The sequence below is a fragment of the Lagopus muta genome, chromosome 6 (assembly GCF_023343835.1).
Source record: "Lagopus muta isolate bLagMut1 chromosome 6, bLagMut1 primary, whole genome shotgun sequence".
NCBI lineage: Eukaryota > Metazoa > Chordata > Aves > Galliformes > Phasianidae > Lagopus > Lagopus muta.
Genome location: NC_064438.1, coordinates 39,302,643 through 39,320,895, shown reverse-complemented (window position 1 = coordinate 39,320,895; position 18,253 = coordinate 39,302,643). Strand labels below are relative to the sequence as shown.

At 46.0% G+C, this 18,253-nt stretch overlaps 1 protein-coding gene across 6 annotated transcripts in view; it reads right to left on the bottom strand.

Annotated features, from left to right (window-relative positions):
* Positions 1-5,340: 5,340 nt before the first annotated feature.
* ADCK1 (aarF domain containing kinase 1) overlaps positions 5,341-18,253 on the bottom strand; it is an 87,720-nt gene continuing 74,807 nt past the window's right edge. For all 6 annotated transcript variants that reach the window (XM_048947743.1, XM_048947744.1, XM_048947746.1 and 3 more), the window contains one exon: positions 5,341-18,172. In XM_048947743.1, the coding sequence (XP_048803700.1) occupies positions 18,004-18,172 (169 nt within the window). In that variant the 3' untranslated portion in view covers positions 5,341-18,003. The remainder of the gene's footprint in view (positions 18,173-18,253) is intronic.

Sequence of the window (18,253 nt, the reverse complement as noted above, 5' to 3'; positions counted from 1 at the left end):
ATACGCTTAAGAAGACATTGTGAGAGTTCTCAAGTATCTGATGAGCTTCTACAAGGAAAAGAATAATCTGTTTTCCACACCCATGGTCCACACCCAGAGAGGTGATAGTTAAACTTCAGCATGGAAGATTTACATTAATCTGTTTAGAAAAGGGAAGCATTGGAATAGGCGCGCAGAATTTGATCAAAATGTTGTCAAGGGCAAAGGAAGGGCAGATGTACATGCCCAAAGCAAGGAGATGGCCTAGATGATCTCTCAAAGCCCCTTCCAACCCGACTTCGTATCTTTTTTTTGATCCTTGGAAGCAAGTTTAAGTTCACAGAACTCTCTATTCCCCCCTCTACATATCAGATATTTTTCACAATGAAAAGGGTGTGTTTTGAAGTTTTTACAGAACAGCACAATACTCAGTAGCTATACAGATTCAGTGAATCTATGGGCTGTAGTCATAGCAGTTTCTAAATATACCAGCCACATATTTAGGTGCTCTCAAGTCTATGACGGAACAGAGCTTGGGACATGAATCTTTCAGCAGCAAAAACATGAGCCTCTTCTAACAAGCCTGTGTAACTCTTCTGAGCAGTGACCATACAGCTGCACAGCCCTGCACACACATTCCTCTCAGCAGTTCTAGCTAGGAAACGTATTGGCATCCCAAGGCACTGGTCTGCAAACTCCTCATCCATTAAATCTGAAATACACACTCACTAAGTGAGGTTCACATCTGAAAAGATAATAGAATCCTAAAACCAGTATTGGTCTCAACTTCTACTGCAACTTCAGCTGCCACAGGGTTTTCCTCCATGTGGAAGGATGTGGTCTATCACATCAGGGGCACTATACACACCCATAGCATCCTCTACTCCTGAGATCAAGGGGAAATGGAGGCTGTGAGCAACCCGCAGCTTTCCATCTGGGGAGATGGAGGTCACCACAGCTGGTTTGCTTTGCTCGGCTTCAGGGCTGGCTCGGGACTGAGCTTTCCTTATTGCCATGGGCAGTGGGGACTCACAGGGCCATGGGTGCTCCTTGCAACTGGCCATCCTTCCTCTCCCATCTCTCGCCCACAGCATCTCCGTGTGATGTTCCCAGTGCTGGCTGTGCCCCTGCTTGAGTTAATTACAGTAATTATACCTGCACTCCTCTGCTCCAACTCCCTTTTGTTGTCATTTCCCTGCCCGTTCATTTGCAAATCTAATCTCTCCATGGATTTTTTAAAAAGGAAAAGGGTATGAAGGGCAAAGATACAAATGAAGAAAATAACTACAATTTTTTTTTTTTCCTGTAGCAACAACGGAAATCGAGGAGCCATTGAACAGCACCAGGTGTTTTATTTAGTGTCCCTGGGACGGCTGCATGCTGCTCCCTGCTCTGACAAAAAGAGCTGGCCTTCAGGCACTAGGTCTGATCAGGAAGAAAGAAAGAACTGCACCACCCTCCCCCAGCGCCTACCAAATTGCTTCCATCAGGGTTCACAGCTCAGAATGCCTCCTAGAGCTTTCATGAATACACTTTGCAGAGGGCAGGAGAGCTTCCTAAGAAAACCATGCACCTCTAGCAACTGCTCTTTTCAGAGCTTGGCCCTACACATTTCTTGAGTAGATTTCCTATGGGGTTGGGTGCTGCAGTATCAGACGTCTGGTCTCACCCATGTGAGCAAAGGCTTTCCAGAAGTCACCTTAGAAGGTGAGCATGCAGTTCAGGTCATCTGCCTGATAAGAATAGCTCTGAGGTCAATCCTTTGAACAAAGTGGTAAAAAAGTGCAACTTGAACAAAGAATAAGGGGAGGGTTAGAAACAGCCTCCTAATTATTTTCAGGCCTCCCTGTGGGGTGCCCTGCCAGCGGACACTGGGACCCTTCCTTTTACGATCCTATATCACTGCCATAGGGCAGTGAGGTAGAGCAAGTGGTTTGTTTACCCAGTATTGTGTACACAGGGCAAATCAGTTTCCAGGAGAAAAGTACAAAACAGAGTTGTTCTCATTTTCTAGAGCCAACTGAAAGACAGAGTGAAAGAGAGTAAAGAAGAGACTCCCTGTGCACTGCAGTTTAATTGCAGTGAACCGATCACACCAGGCCTTACCCAGTTTGTCAGTGTAGCCACACAGTCCTGATCCTATTCACACTACCATGCTTGATGCCAAAATCCCCCTTGGTGCAATGTCTTGCTGCTTGACTCTAGGGGTGATTTCCCTCCATTTTCCTGAACAGGCAGCCCAGGTGGCTGTGGAAGTCCAGAAGTTTGAGCAGGTGAGAACTGAGCTAATTCTCCTGATGCCTGAGCAGGTTAGAAAATACTTTTTCTAGAATATTGAAAATAGGTGATATTCCTCATGATCAGAGTAGATGTTTCTTAACCACACGCTTTGCACATAAAACATATTGCGTATCTACATAGGCAAGAAAGAACTTCTAGTGAACAGGTAGGAGCAGAGACCTTTAGTGAAATATTCTAAACACTGTTGGTAGGCAGAAAAGTAAACAAGGAAAGAGATCTGAACTGTAAAGCATTCCTATTTTAAGGTAATATACAACTGGACCTTTTCTTAATTGTGAAGTGAATGCATCAAATTCATTTTAATATAGCCACATTCCCCTAAAAACAAACAAAGAAACAAAAACAACAACAAAACCAACAACAAAACCTCTCCAAAGTAATGCCTTGTTTTGGGGAAAGAAACGTTTAGCAGAAGTCCTGCACAGCCCTGAGCAACATGTAACTGCAGCACAGCAAGCCTGAGTTTCCAAATCCTGCAGATGACGTGCTCAAAAGGATTTTCCATCTCCCAGGAGGCTGACTGAAGGAGGAGGACAGAAAGGACCTGCAATTAGATTAATTAAAATAGTGGTCCTAGTATGGTCTGTTTTTCACAGTTGCCAGGAGACTAGAAGGCTGGGATGAATCGCTCAACCTTTTTGTGGCAAAAATAAGTGTTTACTTCCAAACCATATGCATCTTGGGCCTCTCCAAGGCTGTGTGGTCTCTGTTAGTTCTCCAGAAAAAAAAAATCTCACCCTAAATTCACTTCAATACACTTGTGGTGAATTTACAAGTTTCAAAAACACACCAATACTTCCCTGCCCCATGTTCCTGATCCAGTGCCCAACTCCAGGCTCGGTGGTAACCATGGCTGTTTTTGCAGGTTTTACCAACTTGCTACATTTTCTCCCTTCCTTTTCTCAGCTGATACTGAAGTGGAAGGAAACAGTATATTGGGCGGAGATGGACATAGTCTGAAGCACAACCAAAGGCTTCATGTCCCTTTTGGGAACCATCCTCAAGTTTTCTAGAAGGAAAAAGAAAGAAAGAAAGAGAAGAAACAAAGAAAAAGACAGAGAAAAAGAAAGAGAGAGAAAAAGAGAAAGAAAAAAACAGACCGTAGCAGAGATTTTCCAAAATTAAAAGCCTGAAGATTTCTTTGTTTCAATGTGTTTCTGCAGCCCGATTTGTGCCATTTGCTCCAAGAAAAGTCTCATCTTTCCTAAAGCCAAATGCATTAATGAAACTGAGCCAATGTGCATTTCTTATGGTTTTCTCTTGTCGATTTGCTGCTATAAAAACTGTCTGTCAAGCAACGTGTTTCCCTTTTCAATGCCCCATTGCCAACACCTTGAGCAGCAGGCAAGGGGCTGTGATAGATGGATGGACAGCAGGCTTGACACTGCTTTGGAAAGGAAGGAGAGACCACAGTGAAGGTAGTAGATGGCAAAAATAGCAGTAAAATTAGTTCAGAGGTGAGGTCTCTGATACAGATGTCATAGCGCATATGTGGGGGAAGGGAGTTTAAATTCCAAGAGGCTGAGGATCCTCACTCCTGTTCACACAGCAGCAATCAGGCAATAGCTGGAAAGAGCCATTTAAATCTCCCTGTGTAGCTGTGTTGTAACACAGCACATAATTACTCATCATGTTCTTTCCATAGCTTGCACAGGCTGCCTGCTGGAAGAGCTATACTGCACAGCCAGCTCAGCACGGCTTCTTGGGCACCCTCCAGACCAGAGAGTGGAGAATTCATGAGCAGCTAGAAGTTTCCTGGTAAATCCCATAACTTGCATAAGGCTTCCATAGTCTCCACACCAGGTTCTCAGCTGTCTCATTCACAGGAAAATACAGCCTGCTCCTCAGAATAAAGACAAGCAGCAGAATTGCTACTAGGAACACCGCTTTGGTTCTTAGTCTTCAGGCACTTTGCTAGATCTGGCCTGGACTCCAGCCCTGCTAGCCTTTTCTCTGCATTTGCTCAAACACAATCACCCACTATTGCAAATGAGAGCAAGCACAGCCAGGCACTTTGAAAAGGGTGACAGGGAGCACAAAGGGCACTTCAGTGGAGGTTACAAACTCACTCTTATTAGGACTAGAAAGAAAGCATTTTAAGAGAAGAGTTTCGGCTTCAAAACCAGCTTGACTGGATGTCAAGTCCACATTATCAAGGCAGGTCAATCCAGGTGTAAAGCAACGTGGCACAGAGATAGCAGTTGGAAGCCTGTCAGAGGCAAAAAAATTCTAAGAACACAACCAAGAAACTTAAACCCAGCAAGCTCAATGTGGAATTACTAAATTAATTGCCTGCTGCAACCCCAGACACTAATTACTTGCTTATTTTAATTTTCATACTTAACATTCTTCTGTCCAAGTTAATCTAATTTAATGTCCCAACACAGTCTCCAATTGGCTTCTTCCTTGAAAGCATTTCTTGCTAGCTGGTACCTAGACATCACACCAGAACACCATTCTTCTAGCTCCTATGTGGCTTTTGTCTTATGAATTGCGAACTTGGAAGACAGACAGAAAAATGGTGGAAAAAGATGACAACTTTTGCCACTGATAAGAGGAAAGGAAGACATTTGTCTCAGCAAATAGATAGCTTTGCAGATGCAAAGGAATCCATGAGGTTATTGAGTAGCTGACATGAGAGGATTAACTAGAGCATGGGTTATCTTGGTAATAAATACAGCCTGCCATGGATCTCCATATTGAGAGAAGTTTCTCAGGGTCAGTAGGCTCAGTAGTTTTGGGTCAGTCAATAAGACCTAGTATCAGACTCAGAAAAAGTGTCAACTCTTGCTTATTACAACATAGTTTATGCGTTCAGTCACCCAGAGACTTTTGTACTGCAAGCTGCACTCACGTGGCCAAATTCCTGCAAAGTCCAGGGAGAGAGGAAGGATACTGGTGTAACAGAGACAGTAGTGTGTTGGGTCTGAGTAACGAGCTGAAGTACAAAAACAAAACTCCCTCAGTAATGTGTGTGTGTGTGGGGGGGGGGGGGGGGAAGAGAACAGGAAAGTGGGAATCAGTGCAGAACATGGCACTCTCTAAAAGCCAAAACACTGCTTTACTCTCTTCTCACTTTCTCCTGGCTGTCCTCAACTGCCATCACACGTCACCCCAAACAACAGCCCATGCCCAAGACAGAATGAAGCTCTCTTTACATATTTTTCATCAGACTTGCAATTCCAATAAGAGATATGCTATCATGTTCAAAAGCAAACACCATCTCAGGGAGCAGGACTTTCCCTAGCCACACTTCTCTTGATGTTTTGCCAGACAGAGAAGCAAAGAAACACTTGCCTTCCTCCAGGTCACCAGGCAAAACCACCCTTCTCCTTGGCACAGCCCCACAGCTCCTGGCTCTGCCCCTTTTCTCTTCTTTCCCACATCACGCAGATATCTTAGTAAAGGAGATACTGAAGCCTTCAGCAGACACTCATCTCCAGAGAAAGAAGCAGCAGCAATAACCCAGAGCTTCAACCTCGTTATGGTTTGTAATGAGCTGATGGAAAAATATATTTCTGCCTGATTAGAATGCTTAATGAGCTCCAGATTATTATGACTGCAAGTTGGCTGGCCCTGTGTTTTGTCCCACTTGCAATGGGAGGGCAGCTTCTAGCATCCCTTCTGAATCTTTTCCCCTCAGTCTAGCAGGAAGAAGTACACTCAGTCCTCACTAATACGCATTACACTTTGAAAGCAGCGAAATTGAAACACTGCAGGTATTAACACACTGGCCCTTGCTGTAAATCAAGGGTTAAGCTTTCTGCTGCTTGGGAAAGAGCTTTTAGTCACTAGCAATGTCACCAAAGACATCACTGAATCACGCTGCATCCCAGAGATTGCTGGGATCAGGGTTTTGAGATCTCTTAGCAGGTGCTTACAACCAGAATGCTGCTCTTTTGTGATATTTTACCTATTGAAAAACAAACAAACAAAACTCCACTGAGCAATCTTGCAAGCAGAAGAAAACTGCACATTATGTATATACTACAAAAATATGTAGTCAGTACTGGCTTGTGTGGTAAGCATGGGCATGCGTCTTGCAAGGCACTGCCATGCATCCCCCAAGTTGTCCTCCCCATAGGCAACTTCAGAGGAGAGCAGAGAGTGGGGAGACAGGGAATGTCCCATCATCCTAAGGAGGATCCCCTGTAGGGCAGGTTTGTGGCATATCTACAAAGCCACTCTCTGAATCACATCAAAAGTTACCTGTTTTTGTCTTCTTTCAGCCTGGGATGCAGACATCCCCATGAAACCCTGCCTTCTGGCCGCCTTCACATTCCTTCAGCACTGCAGGTCCACACAGGTAGCAGTGATCAATGAAATGAGCCAGCCCCTCTCCACCTCACAACTAAACTGAAACTTTATACCATGGAGGAATCCTCCACCATCATCTCTGTCCATTTGCCTCCACCTCAAGGCCCTCTGCTCTATGTCCTCCAAATTCTTCAGTTAAGAATTCCCTTGCTGTTCGCCTTTTTGACACCTTCTCCAAATGCGATGACAGCCACCAGCTCCTCTTATTAAGCTATTTCTTTCCTCACAACAACGAGCAATGCCTTTTCTCCAGCTTTCCAACAGGCCTTTCTGCAGCCAGAAATAACCCAGAGGAAGGCATGGGAGGTGACAGGAAAGGCTCTCCAAGTCCCAACTTACTTTGTAACACAAACTCATACTACAGTTCAGTGCTGCAACAGTCACAGGCTGCATCAATTTAGGTGGAAGGAAACAAAACACTCATTGTTCTGATTAAATATTAAAGGTGGAGAATAACTTACCATGGTTTTAAAGGCCATCTTTTGAGTTTATCTGCACTTTACTGGAGTGACTGATCCTATCTTTGGAATGGAGATGTCTCATGGGGTCTCGGTGATTCAACCCCAGCCCACATAACTCAAGCATCCAAGATAATCTGCCAATATGAGTGAGCCAAGTGACTCATAAGACTAGGAGGGCCTGAACAGGACATTCTGGTGACCACTCTGAGTCAGTGTTTGCCTCTTCTGTGTCATAAGAGGTGCCTAGGCCCAGGTAGACACAGTCAATTGGTTAGTCACTGCTCTGTACCAATTACAAAGATTTCAAAGTACTCAGTAATCACTGAAAACAGTCACAGCAGCGTTATACGTAAGGACATATATATTGATGTGTATTAACAAAAGAAACACAATCTTTCCTGTTAAAAGTTCGGATTTGCTACAAACAGAAGTATGGAGTAGAAGGAAACTTCTCCAGCTGGCAACTAAGTTTTGTCCATTCACAAGGCTTTTCACTTTTCTTGGGACCAACTAGAATGAACTACTTTTGGAGCCTGCAGTCTGGACTAGATGGAGCACTGGTCTTATACGGCCAGTAAGAGTCCAGTTTCATTTTAGAAATGGTAGCTATTAATTATAAGTAGTGTTAATGTTTTAATGACTTTACACCACTCAGACATCACTTTGGCTATATAATGGCAGATGCTCAGGGCATGCAGCATGTCCTTTCAGCAAAGAACCAGAAAATTTGCACCTGGGAATATTCTAAACATTTTTTCTTTTTATGCAGCCCTAGAGCTCATGGTGAAGAGGGCTTATTGCTCTGCTGAAGACCTCAGCCTATAACAGGAATGGATTTCCCCTGAAATATATTAATAAAAGACCAAAGTAGAACAGAGGTGCTTTACAAGACTCTTTCTCTTAGGGCTTATTGCTCTGCCCCAAACCTTCCAAAACCTCTGTGCCACTTAACATGCTACCACAGCCAAACAAGAAACATAAATTGAAAGCCTATATGCAGTGGGATCATTCACTGGCACATGCCTTAACAATATAAACATACTCTCTCTCTCGACACTGGCTGTATGTTTTCAACTGAGACACCTATAATACTCAGCACTTGTAATGCTTTTAATCCATACATTTCAAGGAATTTCTGTGGAAAGACAGATACTGAACACACTGGTAGGAGCCTAGAGATAATCCATTCAGATTTGGTAACAGTGGCCAATATACTCATTGACCCACTTGAAGATACATACAAAAGGGACAACATTCCCTGTCCAACATGCAGTTTGGTGAGAAGCCCAGAATGGCTTCCCTAGAGTAATGTAGTGTGGAGTTCAAAAATATCTTTATATGAATGCAGTAGTAATACAGAGCTATCTTTGTAAGTTAAATTCTTCTGACTCTATGTATAGTGTCCAGCAGAATTTGCTGTTTGAACCTGTAAGATATAGAATAGTTGTTTAAACACATCTTATTGCCAATCCAATACAGGCAATGGGGAGAGATATTAAACAGCATTCTACGCTCTCAGTGGCGTAACCATGTGGCATGGTTTTTTGTGCAAAGGCTGCACAGAAACGTACGTCCCGCTGCAAAGATATCCCAAGCAGCTCTTTTCCACTGAACACATAAGAAATCAATGACTAAAGGAGGGTAGTGGTGGTGGCTGAGTCCATCCTGCTTTAATACACCAGCCCTGTTCTGACTATCCTAGCAAACAAGAGCCCTTGACTTTTTCCCTGTGCTTTTATTTTCTTCTTTGCTTCCCTTTGCTCTCCAGGCTGTGATATTCTCTCTTAGATCACAGAATCACAGAACTGTAGGGGTTGGAAGGGACCTCCAGAGATCATCGAGTCCAACCCCCCTGCCAAAGCAGGTTCCCTACAATAGGTTGCACAGGTAGGCATCCAGGCAGGTCTTGAACATCTCCAGAGAAGGAGACTCCACCACCTCCCTGGGCAGCCTGTTCCAGTGCTCCATCACCCTCACTGTAAAGAAGTTCTTGCGCACATTTGTGCGGAACTTCCTATGCTGCAGTTTCCAGCCGTTTCCCCTTGTCCTGTCTCCACTCACCACTGAAAAGAGTCCGGCCTCGCCATTCTGCCCCCCACACCTTAGATATTTATAGTCCTGGATCAGGTCCCCTCTCAGCCTTCTTTTCTCAAGGCTGAACAGACCCAGTTCACTCAGCCTTTCTTCATAGATCTGAGCACTCTGTCCTTCTCTGACCATTGTCCACACAAACACGCTGCTGGAAGAAGACAGGTGAATGTGCCAGGCTACAGCAACTATTTCATCTACTTCCATACTGACAGGGTCACTTGGACAAGGCAATGGAGGCTGGCACAGCCTGTCACAGCTGGGCCAACAGCAGGTCTCTGCTCCACATTCTTTGGGCAAAATGAAATGCATGGCTGTCTATGATCAGATGTATTTGATACACCATTTGCTTGCGTGGTTTCCTTCTTGGTAATACTAGCACTGAACCGTGAATTAAAGTCTAAGACCATCACAAATATTTAAGAGATCTATTCATCCCTCATAAAGGAAAGAGCATCCTCATTCCTCTTCACACCCAAGGAAACTTTATACTCCATGCTAGCAATGCTCAGCCAACCCCCTAATGAGGCCATGTGTTGTCGCTAGTGTTCCTGCTTCCTGTGCAAGACTTCCCACACCATCTCTGCAAATAAGCTCATGCCAGGTCACACCCTGACTCCAGCAAAGGCTGTGCTGGTATGTGAGTGCCAGCCAGTTCCTTCAGAAGATGGAGGACTCAACGATACAGGTTCCTTCCAACTTGGGATATTCTGTAAGTCTATGACTGAGTTCAGATCCCTGCAGATCTTTCATACTCAGCTTGGGAGAACACATTTCCCTTTGGAAAGGAAAAGGCAGCCCATGGAAGGGCATTAGCCCTCCCATTTGCACTGAAACCTCAGCAGTGCCAGCACACTGAAAATAGGAGTCGTATACCATCTTCTAAAACCAGAAGAGCTAGGATACTTTCCAAGACTAGAAGCAATCTTAAGGCCAAGGCTGATATTTCAGAGACTGCTGCCAATTAATTTAATGAATAAAACTCTCCCCTTCAGTTGTGCCCTCCGTATGCAGAAGAGCCAGGTTTTTTTCCTGCCCCAGTTCTGGGTAGTAATTTTTGCTGCATTCACTAGGAGACATCTGCCTGTTTTCATGCCCACAGTGTAAGCTGCATCTGCAGAGGAGCTGCTGTACTCCATTATCCTGGGGGCTATTTCAGGGCAAAAATGCCTATTAACCGCTTACACAGAAGCACACAGTGGACAAAAGCATGAGCAAAGCAAGTAATGATGCATCACGCCCTACACGCAACTCACCTGCCAAGGCCATGCCCGCGTGCTGTGGCAGTGAGGCTGAAGATGCTATGCCCACCCCTCACCACTGCCCAGAGGTCTGGGTGGTGATGTGGGACTGTGTAGCAGCCACTCCCCATCCCTTGCCTGGAGCAGTGAAATAAAACAGCTCTCAAGCAGATAAAGTGAAAAAGAGCTACAGAAACCAGAAAGGTCGGGCGTGGTGCGTGTTTCAGGGTACGTGGCTGACTGGAAACAAAAACAAAATCCTTGAAAACTCAGAGAAAAGAACAAAAGGTGGGAGAAAACTACAGAAGCAATATGAGGCACTGAGGGGCTCTGTGTATTGATGTCTGAGACGGGCTCTTTAAAAGGGAAGATAATGACACTGGAAATTATTCCGAGCTTTTCAAAGGCATAAATGACCAAACTGCCTCCTGACTCCTGAATTACATTATCCAAAAAGAACTTAATAGCATGTTATTATCGCTTCTCCTCACTGACAGGATTTCGGCACTGAAAAGACAAACAAGAAGCGCATTCACAATGGCGGCTGCACTCACCTCTTCATGGCACCCATGACAGCTCATTTTGGGCGAACCTCCAGCGGTGCGTGTGGGGAGGCCAGTAGTACTAATTAACCACCGTGGATGGGTAATTGCCCCAGTCACTGCCTGGGGGATGGGACAGGTGTCCCAGAGGTGTTGGCCTGCAGGATCTGCAGCTGCAAGGACAGGCAGAGCCCTCAGGCATGGCTGCCCAGTGCTTCACCTGCCTCCCGGAAGGCCTCTGTGTAGGCCGCAGGGACCCACTGCAGCACCCTGCCTGGCCCCACAGCCTGCCTCCACAGCAGGAAACTGCAAGGCACAGCCATCAGTGGCTTCTTGTGGCCCTTCACCACATAAAACAATCCTCCCGCGGCCCCGGCTCACACCTGTGTGTTCCAGGTGTGCTGACACACCAAAGCAAACCCCCAGCCCATGCCACCATGCTGCTCAGCCTTCCATACATTCTGTTGCAGAGCAGCTTTCTACTGCTCATCTCCAGTGCATCTTCTGTGATGTATGCATCTTACATTGCTGGGCATTCCTTTCAGCCTTATCAGCATGATGGATAGTTTAAGCCTGACAAAGGACAAGATAGTAATAACAATGGCTGTGATTACTATTTTTCATATTTTCTTTAGGAGAAATATTATATTACCAGACTTAGTGCATGTCACTTTATTTATTAGCTACCATTTAGCAACCTCTTCTGTCATTGGTTTATTAAAGTCAGAGGCATTATGAGGCAGTCAGCTGAGAGGCCAGAGGAACCTGCAGTCCACAGACACCACAGAAGACAGCCTGCAGGGACAACCACACTGGATAGACATTTGCTTGGTCACTTACATCCACACTAAACCTACAGCTGCAGGGCTGCAAACTAGCAGCTAACCTGCATTTTGCATGCATGCGCGCGCACGCACACACACACACACACACACAAAAAACCTCCTCCTTCCTACTCTATATTGTGCAGGCTGAATGGTTCAATGAACAGTTTTTAACAGAACACTGAAAGTGAGAATACCTGGAATGCAGCAAGTTGGGTCAAGAGGGAAGCTATGCAAAGACTGCAGCCAGTGATCTGACACTGCCACTGATCTGAATTGTCACGGAGAACTCCAAGCAGAGGGAAGCTCTCTGTGTCACACAAGGCAACTCAGAAAGGCAGCTCCCTTTTGAGAACATAATTTTGAGCTTCACTGAAGCTCCTGAAGGAGGCTGGTGCTCCTGAACATGTCACAGGTTTAGTGGAAGCCACATAGAGAAGTGCAGAATCACCTTTTGCTTGAGCTGCAACTTTCAGAGATCCTTCAAGCTTAGCTGAACACACTGAAATGATTCCTGGAGATGACAGAGACTTGGATCACTACACTTCCAAGAACTGGCTGCAGCCTCCCAAGGAAATGCAGGGAAGGTCTCAGTTGTATGCAGCTCCTGCAAGGGGCTCAAACACCCTCAAATGAAGAAACAATGGGTGTTTCCAGCATGGGCCCCGATTCCCACCACACAAAGGTCACTTAACATCCCTTCAGCCCACTCAGGAAGACTTCATCTGGATGCAAGCAGAATTTACTCCTATTTTAAAGCTTCAGGCAGCCTTGGGGTAAGTGGGCTCCCAGCAGGATCCTGGAGAGGAGCACACAGAACCTTCACATGAATTCACCAAAACATGCGGGTTTCATCTAAGAAGGAACTGAGAAATGCTGGGCAATTCAAGCTGCAAGGTAAGTAACCCAGCCTGGCTTCAAGCCAGGGCACCCAGACTCACAGCCAGTCTGCAACAAAACCAAACAGAATGGCTGGCAAGCACCGGCCTGGGCATTATTTCAGAGGAAAGACAAGCCCAGGGTGGGGAACTTTCTCTTTGGTTCCAGTTCAATTGTCCAAGGCATAACTTGTGGCCATTGGCCCACATTAAATTATCTGGCACTGCCAAGATGATTTTGGCTCTGTTGTCTCTCTAACTTCTTCTCAGTTGTTACCCATTATCAGGACATCCCTTTGCTTCACTTTTGCCAGACTTAATAAGCCCATCTCCTTCTCAGGCTGTAGGAAGCAAGTCCTGGCCATGCTGATAGCCCTCCAACAGACCCTGCCCAGTTTATCAACATCCTCTTGACATGAGAGACTCAAAAGGGGAACAATGGTTCAGGTGTGGACTCACCAGCACCAAACAGAAGAGTACAACAATCCAGCCATGCTCCTGATATAACCAAGGATGTGACTTCCACCAGTATAAACAAGAAAACACTGCAAGCTCATGCTTATGTGGGTCCACCACAACCCCCTCCTGCTCCTTTTCAGAAGGGCTACGACTTTGCTGGTCTCTCTTTTCAGGAGAAAGGCTCTAGTGACTCTTCATGAAGTAAGAAGTCAGGGAATTTCATTGTCACCTGCATGATGTTTGGGAAGGATAATGTTTCTCAGGAGGGTAATTCATGAATTACTGATGCCACTCTCTCACTCTCCAGCTCTTTCACAGTCCTGAGCAAATGCCTGGAATAACAAGGATGTCCCCAGCCTGCAGGCATGTTGGTGGAGCTAGAGCCAGGTGGCCAAGAGGGACTGCAGAACCATGCCAAGCCTCCCAGCTCTGTACCACAGGGAGCCAAGACAGGCCCCAAGCTGAGGGCTTCAAATGCACCAGCCTGCATCCCCAGCAAGTGACAGCTGCTAGCTGACCAGCTGGAACAAAAAGCTCGGGAGAGCCCCCAGTCTCATATGGAGGAGGGAGGATAACAGCCACATGAAAGCTCCACAGAGACAGAGCCAAAAAAAAGCTCAAAGATGCCTGCAAATGGCTGTGCCTCAGCATTACACCACACTGCAGTGGCATGCGGGGTTGCGGGAGGGGAACTCTTCACTTTGCTTGTGTCTGGGCAACCTGCAAAACAAAAAGCAGGTAGAGCAGACCAGAAGCTTTTAAAGATTATGCATCAGCTTACAGACACAACAGTTTTGGGTATTTACTAACTAAATGGGAAAGATGGCACATCTTTATTTTTCCTTTTCCTTTTTCCTTCCTTCAAGTCTCCTCCCTTCCAAACCTCAAGCTCCCAATGTGAGCTAGAAACATTAACTGCTGGGAGCACACAGCATCACACGGAACCTCGTGCTGCTCTCCAAAGAGCTGCCTGCAGCCTGGCAGGACTGCCAGCACAGCTATTAATGGCTCACGATGAAGCTGCCAGAGCTGGTCCCTCTCGCAGGCAGTGGGGCAGAATGGCCATTGCCTGCCCAGCCAGGAGCGCATGAAGATCAGCAAACCAGAAGCAGAAAGCCTTTGGGCTTTGCAGGTTGACCACATGTAGCATAGTAAGAGGCAGTGAGTGTGGAGTGGCTGTTGCCTCCAGAGACAGTTGTAGAGGGGAAATGGACAGAAGCAGTGGCTAGAGGCAAGAACCATACCAAGAGTTACGTAGCCCTAACAACCCCATTTGGAATCAACTTCAGTGGTGGCCAGGCTGAGTGCTGGTTGCAGTTCACTTGCTATGAGATGCAGACGGTGGCTTGTTTGGAAAGCCTCTACACTGTGACTGCACCAGGTTCACAAGTCCTCCAAGATGGCAGATGGCACAGCACAGCCTAAATCTGTACATCTGTATGCAGCCAACCCATTGTCATTAAAATTCACTGGACATGTTAGGTAAAGCTCTGGTGTTTAGCTTGGACTAATGCTCTCTCACTTTTTGATTTGGTTATGAAAGAAACCTGTTCACCTGCGACCCTAAACTCCTGCACAGCTTTGCAAGGCAACATCATTCTCACTGACTACCCCCATTTTCCACCTTAAGCCAACCCAGTGATGCACATTTAAATATCAGTTGGAAGGCTTTTTTGCCTTCTCAGCACCTCTGAGAGCACCGAGAGCTATTAGGAAGGGAGACATTAGCAAGCTATAATGCAGTATTTCATACCATGGGAGCAGAAAGTGGCACATTAGTTTTGCATCTCTGGCTTCAGCTTAACCACCCCAGTTGTCTGTCCTGAGAAAGTCTGTGCGTTCAGGAGTCTGCTTTAAAGCAAATGCTCAATACCTGCACCAAGCAGAGAGCAGTTCATTCACAGCTAAACCCAGGCAGAGTGTCAACTTGCAAGCAGAACAGCAAAGACTGAATTTGCAGGCGGTGAGAACACCAATAAATGCAGGTTGGAGGGAGAAGCCAAGTGCACAGAACTGATGCAGGTTATCCATGTTCGACAAGCACAGTTGGGATGAGGAGGCGTCTTTTCAAAACCCTTTTAACAGATTCACCTTTGAGAGCATTCAGCAAAAAGACAAAGCAAAAATGTTAAAGGGTCAAATGCTGGGTGTTTGCTTGTTCTTTCCTCAGGCAAACTCTCATTGATTGACTGTGGGAAGGGAGAGAGCTGAGCAAAACTGACTGAGGAGTCCCACTGCTAATTCTGCCGCAAACAGCCTCCCGGCAGAAACTAATGTCAATAGACAAAGCTCTTTCAAACATAGCCTGTTGTCTGACTGCTGCATGCTGCCAAAAATGAGTCTGAGGGACTGATGACACCCTTCCACTTTTAGAGCTCGCACCTTCCTCAAGCAGCATTGTTAGCAGTTGTGTAGCTGGGTCTTGGTGGGATTAAAGAACAGGCTTGGCTGGGAGTAGGCTGTGGTTCAGCAATCAGTGCAGATATCAGCTGCAGGATCCTCAGGAAATGAGTCATATGACTAGGATCCCATTAAGGAATGAGCTTTCACAGATCTTTGAGAGATCCAAACAGTGCTCTGGTCATTATATCTAGACAGGGCTAAGCAACAGTTTTTGCAGAGGCAGCTAAAAGAAGGGGCTGCACAGTAGGTAACTGAGTGCATTTGACCAGTTTTTTGAGCATAGCTCTGCTTGTGAAGAGAATGAGACAGGCATATCCCCCAGTGGCCAGGCTACCAGCTTTAACTGCCCAAGAAAGGTACTGATTCAGCAAGACTGCTCACATGACAGTTTACTCACATCCAGACTGCAGGATCACTACCTTGGGATTCCTGTGACTTCATGTCGACTCAGGAGTCTCGTCATTGCAGTCACCTCCACTCTATTCCCTGATGCTATTACACAACCCAGAAGCAGGGAGAATCTCTGACCTGTCACTGCATAGGTGGGGGGACAAGCTTTGTGAGGACATTTGGTCTTAGTTTGCTTTCTGTTTTCGTGCTTAGCAAAGATGGGAAAGCACATCACTCCTGCTTGTCCCCATCATAGGGAAGGCTCAAGCAATTGACTGCATAGGAGACCAAAAACACGCGGTCACTGTCGCAAGCCACATTTCCACAGTCACTAATTCAATATGTCCAAGTGCACATGCAGTCAGGTACCTTTTGTGAATAAATCCATTCCCTCTTCTGCACAGCCAGTAAGAGAGTCAGTTCACTGAGGACTCACACAGGTACTTACCCACGCTTCTGCCCCATGATTCCCTTCACATGCAAATGGACATATTGCAAGGTGATGTTTCACAACTGTGCAAACTGGGAAGCTGTATGAAGATGGGAGGACTACATGCCTTTTTTGTGCCTTACTCTCAGGCACAGCCTTAATGATTCAGGGAACCTCAGCCAAACCTGAACAAGCTTGGTGGCAGCGGAGGAACATTCCCATTCAATCTTTGCTACTCAGCATGGAACCCCTTTTTCACCAAGACAGCTGATGAAATAGCTGAAATGACTTCAGCAGCCACCTTTATCTTGCTGGCTAGAGGAATCCTCACAAACAGCGGGGTCACCTCCTACGATCAGCAAAAGAGATACCACTGGGCAAGACTTCTTGGTAACCATCCCACAGTTGCCGTGAGAGTCATCAGATCTGTCACTTGCACCACCGAGCAAGTGGCAGGTTTTCATCTGAGGCAAGAGCAGTGAAATGTCACAGGCAGTGACAAGGCAAAATGCTCAATGCACAGCATGGGGATGGTGACATCTCACAGATGTGCTGCAGCAAACTTCTGCAGACAGGGAGGAGGCAGGCATGGCATGGATCTGGCTGGCCAGGAGTGGTGTGTCCTACCAGGGGGATGGTAACCACTCCTCCACTCCATCCCAACACACTTGATGCAACAGCAGAGGATCTGGATGTGGAACAAACTGGTTGAGCAGAGGAAGGACCAAGATGGTATTTCATTCACCTCGCAGTTAACAAGCACTGCCTTGCATCACTCACTCCCCCTGGAGACAGGTTTGAGGTTAGAGGTCACAATATCACCCTGAGTACAGCGCTTGGCATCCTTCCTACAAATGTCTTTGATGCAACACATTTATTTTGGCTGTGTGGCAGCATCTGTACAGTACACATACATTACCAGCAGCTTCAGAGCCCTGAGTTGTCCTTCCTCTTGCTATCCCTGATTTTTGAAAAAAGAAAAATAAAAACCACAAACCATAGGACCACTGTCTCCTTCATTACAACTGCAAGGAAACAGGACTGAAAAAGTCCAAAACCACATAGGCACTTGCTGACAACAGAAGAGATGAACCTCAGGAAGCCAGGGTTCCAGTCCACTGTTCTCACCATTAGGGTGCCCTAGTGCTGGAAGTAGAAGCCATAATGCCAGCTCTCCACAAGGTCTCACTTCTCTCTGAGAAACTCTCTGCACATTTGAGCAGATGTTAGACTAGGGAGACTCTGCAATAGCTAAAATACATCATATTGGAATTTAAAGGGATGGGGTTTGGGGGTATTCTAGGCAGGGCAGTGATTTTTTTAAATTTTGTAAGATTGTTTAAGAAAGAGACTAGAAAAGTCTTTTGCTTCCAGTGCAGTACCACTGGAATGTGTGTAGAATTTCCCCAGTTCAAATGGGGACAGAAAGTAATATGCCTTTCCTGACACACAGTATACCACACCTTCCTTTCCTAAACTATAAAGCAGCAGAACCCTCATACCTACTCCACAATCTTGCTGCCACAGAGAAAGCTGTGTTGTAACAAGCAAGGACAGTGCAGCATGTAACAAGGAGCAAGACCCAAGAATAGCCCACAGAACAGACAGAAAAAATCATAAATGCAAATGTGCCATGGAGAGTAGAAGTGAGGGCGGGAACACTTGAGCCTCTCCCATCAGTTCATGTCAGTTATGTGGAATGGTGCATCCGGCTCAGGAAAGCAATGACCCAGTTTCCCAGACCAGACCCTTTCAGCCACAGAAAGAGTTCATACAAGTTGATCTGCCATAGACTCAGTGCTTCTGTGAGTGAGATGTGGATCCTCCTGAAAATTGAGTGACTTTTGCTCCTCTGATACCTAGAATGAGAGAAACAGCTGCATTAGATCCAGCAGGACACAGCCCAACAGGAAGATGGCCTATCCTACAATTTCCTTCCG